A 9,535-nucleotide genomic window follows, 5' to 3' on the forward strand; every position below is an offset into this window, starting at 1 on the left:
TTTCACTTCTCTTTTGTGGTGGGAATTTTTAAATTGGATATAGCCATTGGATGATAAAAAGGTACAATGGTTAGTCCTATTCATTCTCTCTGGATCTTCAAATCATGTGGGCTTTGTGGAATGCTGCATAATAGCCTGGATTTTGTAATAGTCACAATGGTGAAATTGTCAGTTCTAGTGTTATTATTCATCCAAGACTGACAGTGCTTACTGGAGTCCACGTTTGTACAGTTAAATAAGGAAATCCCTTGTTATTATCAGTGATTCTGTGCTTTTCCAATGGGTAGGTTTTAGAAGCCCACTCCACAATGCAGTTAGAAAAGTTTTGGAGCTGCTGATAACATGTATTGTTACATTTTTAATCACTGTTTAAAAAACCTTAAAAAGGTGGAAACTTGTTGATTGAGATCTAACTGGGTTAAGTGAAGTACTAAAGTTCTAACTACTCCAGGGGAGGCGATGGCCTAGTGGTATTATCGCTAGACTATTAATCCACAAACCCAGCTGATGTTCTGGGGACCCCGGTTCGAATTCCACCATGGCAAATGGTGGAATTTGAATTCAATAATTAAGAATCTACTGCTCACCATGAAATGGTTGTCGGAAAAACTCATTGGTTCACTAATGCCCTTCAGGGAAGGGAATCTGCCACCCTCCCCTGGTCTGGCCTACATGTGACTCCAGAGTCACAGCAATGTGGTTGACTCTCAACTGCCTTCTGAAATGGCCTAGCAAGCGACTCAGTTGTACCAATTACTACAAAGTCTCAGATAAAACTTGACAGATCACCTGGCATTGACCTAGGCACCGAAAAAGACAATGGTAGAAACAGCCCTGCTGACCCTGCAAAGTCCTTCTCACTAACATCTGGGAGTTAGTGCCAAAAATTGGGAGAGCGTCTCACGGACTAGTCAAGCAACAGCCTGACACAGTCATATTCACAGAATCATACCTTACAGATAATGTCCAGATACCACCATCCCCATCCCCATCCCTGGATATGTCCTATCCCATTGGCTGGGCAAACCCAGCAGAGGTGGCGGCAGAGTGATATAATCGGCAGGGTGTTGCTCTAGGGAGTCCTCAACATTGACTCCAGACCCCATGAAGTCTCATGGTTTCAGGTTAAACATGGGCAAGGAAACCTCCTGCTGATGAGCACTTACTGTCAGCACTTCAGCTGATGAATCAGTACTCCTCAGTGGTGAGCAACACTTTGAGGAAGCGCTGGAATGGTAAGGGCACAAAATGTACTCTGGGTGGGGGATTTCAATGTGCACCACCAAGAGCGGCTCGGCAGCAGTACTACTGATTGAGCTGGTCGGCTCCTAAAGGATATAGCTGCGAGACTGGGTCTGTGCCAGGTGGTGAGGGAACCAACAAGAGGGAAAAACATACTTAACCTCATGCTTACCAATCCGCCAGCTGCAGATGCATCTGTCCATGACAGTATCGGTAAGAGTGACCATTGCACAGTCCTTGTGGAGGTGAAGTCCCGCCTTCATATTGAGAACAACCTCCATTGTGTTGTGTGGCACTATCACTGTGCTAAATGGGACAGACTTTGCACAGATCTCGCAACTCAAGACTGGGCATCCATGAGGCGCTGTGAGCCATCAACAGCAGAATTGCACTCCAGCACAATCTGTAGCCTCATGGCCCGACATATTCCCCACTCAACCATTACCATCAAGCCAGGGGACCAACCTTGTTTCAATGGAAGGTGCAGGAGGGCATGCCAGGAGCAGCACCAGGCATACCTGAAGATGAGGTATCAACCTGGTGAAGCCACCAAACAGGACTACTTGGCACATAAAACAGCATAAGCAGCAAGTGATCCCACAACCAAATGATCAGATCTAAGCTCTGCAGTCCTGCCACATCAAGCCCTGAATGGTGGTGGACAATTAAACAACTCACTGTAGGAGGCAGCTCCACAAATATCCCCATCCTCAATGATGGAAGAGCCCGGCACATTAGCGCGAAAGATAAGGCTAAGCATTCGCAGCAATCTTCAGCCAGAAGCGCCGAATGGATGATCCATCTCGGCCTCCTCCAATGGTCCCCAGCATTACAGATACCAGTCTTCAACCAATTCGATTCACTCCACGTGATATCAAGAAACGGTTGGAGACGCTGGATACTGCAAAGTCTACAGGCCCTGACAACATTATGGCAATAGTACTGAAGACCTATGCCCCAGAACTTGTCGATCCTTTAGCCAAGCTGTTCCAGGACAGTTACAACTCTGGTATCTACCCGACAACGTGGAAAATTGCCCAAGTATATCCTGTACACAAAAAGCAGGACAAATCCAACCCAGCCAATTACCACCCCAGTCTACTCTCCTATCATCAGTAAAGTGATGGTAGGTGTCATCAACAGTGCTATCAAGCAGCACTTGCTCTGCAACACTCAGTTTGGGTTCCAACAGGGCCACTCAGCCCCTGATCTCATTATAGCCTTGGTTCAAGCATGGACAAAACAGCTGAATTCCAGAGGTGAGGTGAGAGTGACAGCCCTCGACATCAAGGCTGCATTTGGCTGTGTGGCATCAAGGAGTCCTAGCAAACCCGGAATCAATGGGTATCGGGGGCAAACTCTCCGGTTGTTGGATTCATACCTGACACATAGGAAGATGGTCGTGGTTGTTGGTGGTTAATCATCTCAGCTCCAGGACATCTCTGCAGGAGTTCCTCAGGCTAGTGTCCTAGGCTCACATCTTCAGCTGTTTCATCAATGGCCTTCCCTCCATCATAAGGTCAGAAGTGGAGATGTTCACCAATGATTGCACAAATGTTCAGAACCATTGGTGACTCCTCAGATACTGAAGCAGTCCATGTCCACATGCAACAAGATTTGGACAATATCCAGGCTTGGGCTGGCAAGTGGCAAGTGGCAAGTGACATTCTCACCACACAATTGCTAGGAAATGACCATCACCAATAAGAGACAATCTAACCACAGTCCCTTGACATTCAATGGTGTTACCATCACTGAATCCCCAACTATCAACATCCTGGGGGTTACCATTGACCAGAAACTCAACTTGACTCACCACATTAACACAGTGGCTACAACAGCAGGCCAGAAGCTACAGATATTGTGGCGAGTAATTCATTTCCTGGCTCCCCAAAGCCTGTGCGACATCCACAAGGCACAAATCAGGAGTGTGATGGAATACTCCCAACTGGCCTAGATGAGTGCAGCCCCAAAACACTCGAGAACCATCCAGGACAAAGCAGCTCACTTGATTGACACTACGTTCACAAGCATTCAATCCCTGCACAATCGATGCTCAGTAGCTACAGTGTGGACTATCTACAAGATGCACGCAGAAATTCACCAAAGATCCTCAGACAGTACCTTCCAAACCCACAACCACTTCCATCTAGAAGGGAAAGGGCAGCAGATATATGGGAACATCACCACCTTCAAGTTCCCCTCCAAGTCACTCACCATCCTGACTTGAAATATATCGCCATTCCTTCACTATCGCTGGGTCAAATTCCTGGAATTCCCTCCCTCCTAGCATTGTGGGTCAACCCACAGCGGTTCAAGAAGGCAGCTCACCACCACCTTCAAGTGCAACTAGGGATGGGCAAGAAATGCTGGTCAGCGAGCATCATCCACATCTCACAAATGAATAGAGATAAATGGTCTTTGAGCCAGAAACTACAAGTTACATTTCTGAATGATTAAATACTCCATGATTCCATTTTTAAAAATTTATAAATGTTTATGACATTGTTACTTGCTACCTTAATCCCATGTGTGTCCCAATCATTTAATTAAGTTTTACAGAAACCAGATGTGATACGGTTCAGTGGTTTAGTAATATGGTTAAAGATATCACTTTAATGTGATTGGCTGCTTTTCCTGCCTGATGATATCACTGCTTCTGCACACCTGGAGATCCCCCACTTTACTGGCAGATCCAAATTAGCATTGGAAAAGAGGAAATCCACACAACAGATTGCTGTATCTTTGAAGGCAGCACTCACCACTGACCTTTAAACAAAGTTGTTGCTTTGCTTCTGGCTCCAAAGTCCATCTCACTAATTTCATCACATTTCCAGACAATGGTCATTTTAAAATGGAGACAAAAATTTGTGTACTTATGAACTACCCAAATATTTATTGTGTCATAACCTTTCCTGTTCCATATGTAGTGGTACCAATATGTAGATCCTGAAAGCTTATTCAGGTTTCTACTATTCTGTATTGGACAACTGGAACCTTATTCAACCTTATTCAGTTAGTGACCATGTTTCATTGTTTGGGATTGAATCTAGAATTGCATTTGAATAGTTAGATATGCTATAAGAATTATGAAAACAATTCTTCTTGATTTTTGCCACACGTGGTTGCCATATCTAAATCTGCTCAAGAATAGCTAAATCTTCTCCTGAATCTATAGCCCAGAATTTAATAGCCCAGGAGTAAATAAGATTATAAATAGGAAACTCTTCAAAGGTAGTGAGGCTTATTTTCACCAACTCCTTAAATTAAAAAAAACCGATAGCTTCACACAAAAAGATTTGGACCACATTTAGGTTTGAGCTGATAAGTGACCAGGAATGTTAGTCATGCCTCAGAAATGCCAGGTATGACCAGCTCTAGTAAAAGTCTAATCATCTCTTCTTGATACTATGAAAAATCATTGAATCCCGGTGACCTTATAGAAGTTTACAAAAACATCCGGGCATGGATAGGGTGAACAGCCAAGATCTTTTCCCCAGGTAGGAGAGTCCAAAACCAGAGGGCATGGGTTTAAGGTAAGAGGAGAAAGATTTAAAAGGGATCTAAAGGGGCAACTTTTTCCATGCAGAAGGTGGTGCACATATGGAGTGAACTGCCAGGGGAAGTGGTGGTGGCTGGTACAATTACATCATTTAAAAGATATCTGGATGGGTATATGAATAGGAAGGGTTTAGAGGCATATGAGCCAAATGCTGGCAAAATGGACTTTATTAATTTAAGATATCTGGTTGGCATGGACGAGTAGGACTGAAGGGTTTGTTTCCATGGTGTACAGCTCTATGACTCATCAACTATATTCTGGTGGTCATCACTGACCAGAGATTTAAGTGTACCAGCCATATAAAAACTGTGGGTGTAAGAACAGGTCAGAAGTTGGGTATTCTGCAATGAATAACCCCTCAAAAAACACTCAATGCTGAATACCATCCAGCACAAAACTGAATTGACATTCCATTCACTGCTTAAAAAACCACACCCTCCACCATGGACTAGAACAGTTCTTTAAGGGTCTCTAAGGTTTTTGAGTAGATTTGTAGCTTGGGTTGTGGATGTTTTCGTTGGCTCGCTGAACTCGTTCATTGTTCCACAGATGTTTCATTACCCTGCTGGGTAACATCATCAGTGCAGCCTCCAATGAAGTGCTGATGTGTTTTCCTGCCCATTATTTAAACTCTGGTGTCCGTTGAACTGGGTTACCTCACTTCCGGTGTTCCTTCGCAGTGAGTAGATATAGGGTCTAGCTCTGTGTGTTTGATGGCCTTCTTTGTGGAGAACCAGGCCTCTAGGAATTCCCATGCTAATCAACGAGCAGCAAAAAGACATGCCTAATACTCACTCATCTCCATCCACATGGATAAGGAGAACCACCAGTTTGATTGTGACAACACCAGGATCGTGGGACAGGCCAAGCAGATACAAGCACGGGAATTCCTAGAATTCCTAGGCAGCATGGTGGCTCAGTGGTTAGCACTGCTGTCTCACAACACCAGGGACCCAGGTTCGATTCCACCCTCCGGCAACTGTCTGTGTGGAGTTTGCATGTTCTCCCCGTGTCCGTGTCGGTTTTCTCCGGGTGCTCTGGTTTCCTCCCACAGTCCAAAGATGTGCAGCCTAGATGGATTGGCCATGCTAAATTGCCAGTCATGTTCAGGGATGTGTAGATGAGATGGGTTACAGGGGGATGGGTCTGGGTGGGATGCTCTGAAGGTCAGTGTGGACTTGTTGGGCCAAAGGGCCTGTTTCCACACTGTAGGGATTCTATGATTCTACCTGCAATGTTGACATGTGGGAATCATGTTGGGAACAATGTGATGCTTTTTCTTATAATTGGTCAAACTAGTGCTTAAAAAATATAATGTTTCACTACTACTTGTTTGTCATACAGAATTTTTCTTCTACATATAGGTTCATGTTAAAAATCTATATTAAACAAGTGTGTTTTATAACATTCAAACACAAGACTGCTTAAAAGATAGTATAAAATTTCAGAACTATCACAACACAGACAGAGATAAATTATACTTACTTCTTAATTGCAAACATAAAGTATAGACTTCGTGGCATCACAAGTAGTACTTGATCCCGTAAAATGGCATCCGTAATTTTTTTGGCAGTATAATTCTGATCCAAAATAGGAAGGAGGTGTGCCCACCTGTACAGAAATTAAGTAAAATGGAGGTAAAAGCCTTAGTTTGATTTCTTGCAATGCATCCATTAAAATAAATTATGTGGGTATTGAAGAGTAAGAAACGTGGTCAGCCTCTTTAAAGAGGTCTTGTCAAATTTTCTCCAACATTGTTCTTCAGGTCCTTCCAACTAACAGCTACATTTAAAAAAAATTCATAATAGCTATCGTCTGCTGTCTGCAATATCTGTAATAAAAATCGGTGAGACGACCAGATCATAAAGTCTCATTCAGTACAATGAAGGTTTCTCAACACTTTCATTGGACTTGTGTCAACCATGGCTTAGTTGGTAACACATTCACCTCTGAAACACAAGGTTCTGGCTTCAAGTACCGATCCAGGACTTGAAACCAAGTAAATAGAATGAGGCTGACCCCCAAGTACAGTATTTAACATGCACTGGACTGTCACAGTCTTTTAATTAAACGCTAAATTTAAGTCCCATCTGCCTGTGCAGATGGATCTGACAAAAAAAAACCTATTTTGAAGAGGAGCAGGGAAGTTACCTCAAACAACATTTTAAAAATGTTTCTGGTAGTAAGCACATTACTTTTTATGGGAGTTTGCTCAGTGCCTACATTCCAGCAATGACTACACTTTAATATATTTAAAAAAAGCCCACAAGAGGGAGCTGGACTGATTTTTGACTGAGATTTACAATGGAATCATAGAATCCTTATGGAGCATAAAGAGGGAATTTGACCCATTGATTCAGTGCTGACCCTCCAAATAGCATCCCACTCAATTCCCCTAACCCCGCATTTACCATTGCTAATCCACCGAGCCTTCACATCCCCAGGCACTACGAAACAATTCAGCATGGCCAATCCACTCAGCCTGCTCATCTTTGGCCTGTGGGAGGCAATTGGAACACCTGGTGGAAACCCATGCAAACAGTCACCTAAGATTGGAATCAAACCCAATCGATTCCTGGCACTGTGAGCCACTGTAGGGGAGCCAAAGAGGCAAGTGGATTTACAGTAAACAAATGCACTGTCGATATGATGTTTTGGACTGTTTTGAATACCAAGTCAAAAAGAATTTTCCAGATGTTTTTCCATCATTGGTCTAGTTTTTGTTTGCTTTGGCATCTCTCTTGTTCAGGCAAGAGGGATGCGGGTTGGGGGAGCAGTCATAATGCATCAGGAGTGTGAGAAATAGGTATGTTGGATCATTTGATTTTTTTCTGTCTGTAATTTTCATTTGACAACTATGTATTTCTGTTTGTAAAGTTTCAATTGAAAATAAGAATGAACAAATTAGAATGCATTTTGTTGACTGCCTTCACAATCTTGAAAACACCTCTTCTTCTGCCTTATTCAAGGACAATAAATCATTCTAGCACCCGAAAATCCATTCATAAACACAGCTAATGTTCTTGGTATTCCTTCAAAAGGCCAAAATCTCTTCTAGCTCTACAGAACTCTGGCCACACTACTCCAATTTTGACCTTGCGTGCATCCTGATTTTCTTCACCCCTCTACTGATAACTCTGCATTTAATTGCTGAGGGCACACATTCTAGAACTCCCTCCCTAAAGCTCCACATGTAATTTCTCTCTCAAGATTTCTTCCTTAAAAGCTACCTGTGGCCAAACATTTGGTTGCTTGTCCTAATGTCTCCTTATGTGTTTCAGTGACACATTTTGTCTGCTAACACTCATCCAAAGTACCTACGGATGTCTCAAAGAGTTGAAAGGTGAATTGCTACATTCCCAATTTGAAATAATAGCTTTTAAATAACCTATTTTTGCATTACATTTTTGAATGAATAAATGTGCATATAAACCATAACAAATTTAGTGAATTAACATGTATACATATTTAGTTTTACAGCCATCAAACATTCCCGTGTTTATGAAGTACGGGCAAACGATAGTAGTCTTTATACCGTTTTTCCCGGATGCTAGTAATTCTAGTGCAACAGACTCCGCAAAACCAATTGCTGCGAACTTACTTGAACAATAATCTGTAAAAGATGAACAACATCCATTCACCAAAAATGTGGGAGTTGGTTTGACAGAAGTCAACTGTATTAGAACAATAGGACAATTTATTGAAATTTACTGTAAATGGCTTAGCATTTAGTTTCAGTAACTGAACTGGTTGAGCATAAAGTGCACGCAAATACTCCTTTAAATGCAAAATACTCCATGCATCTTTTAAAAAAAAAACGTACTTGCTGCCCTTTGTTCCTTCAGGTTTAACATCTCAGATAAAGAGGATGACAGTTATAGTAACCAACTTTGCTTGGAAGTCCATGCATACCACATGAATAAAATTACCCTCATCAGGCTTTTCTGTTAGCTCACCAAAACAAAAATCAAAAGATGTTTAAAGGGAGATGGTGGCCTGGCGGTACTGTTACTACACTAGTAACCCAGACATCTGGGCTAAGACCCAGGACTCAATTCTCATTATGGTGGCAAGTGGAATTTAAATTCAGTTAACAAATCTGGAGCAAAGAGCTAGCCAAACCATTGTTCATTGTCAGGTACACTGATATCCTTTAAAGGGAAGAAGTTGGCTCACTAATATCCTTTAAAGAACGAAGCTGTGACTCCAGACTCTGAGCAATGATTTTGACTGTCTACATGTACTCTAGAACTTTGTGCAAAGATAGGGAAGTGATTGCAAGGCCCCTTGCTGAGATATTTGTATCATCGATAGCCATGGGTGAGGTGGCAGAAGACAGGAGGTTGGGTGACATGATGCCATTGTTTAAGAAAGATGGTAAGCAAAAACCAGGGAACTGTAGACCAATGAGCCTTCATCGGTGCTGGGCAAGTTGCTGGAGGGGATTCCGAAGGACAGGATTTACATGTATTTGCAAAGGAAAGGACTGATTAGGGATAGTCAACATGGCTTTGTGTGTGGGAAATAGTGTCTCACTAACATGATTGAGTTTTTCTGAAGAAGTGACAAAGAGGATTGATGAAGGAAGAGTGGTGAACGTTGTCTATACAGACTTCAGTAAGGTGTTCGACAAGGTTCCTCATGATAGGCTGGTTAACAAGGTTAGATAGTATGGAATACAGGGAGAACTAGCCATTTGAATATAAATTGTCTCGAAGATAGGAGACAGAG

General features: G+C 42.5%; 1 protein-coding gene across 1 annotated transcript in view; it reads right to left on the reverse strand.

The window, feature by feature from the left end:
• The window catches only part of LOC109936945 (epidermal retinol dehydrogenase 2-like), a 19,712-nt gene that overhangs the window by 3,138 nt on the left and 7,039 nt on the right, over positions 1-9,535 (reverse strand). Inside the window, exons 3-4 of the mRNA XM_048620277.1 lie at positions 8,273-8,417; positions 6,290-6,415 (exon numbers count right to left, since the gene is read on the reverse strand). Coding sequence (XP_048476234.1) covers positions 6,290-6,415; positions 8,273-8,417 — 271 coding nt within the window. The remainder of the gene's footprint in view (positions 1-6,289; positions 6,416-8,272; positions 8,418-9,535) is intronic.

Source organism: Rhincodon typus, chromosome 46, assembly GCF_021869965.1.
Source record: "Rhincodon typus isolate 14 chromosome 46, sRhiTyp1.1, whole genome shotgun sequence".
Classification (NCBI taxonomy): Eukaryota; Metazoa; Chordata; class Chondrichthyes; order Orectolobiformes; family Rhincodontidae; genus Rhincodon; species Rhincodon typus.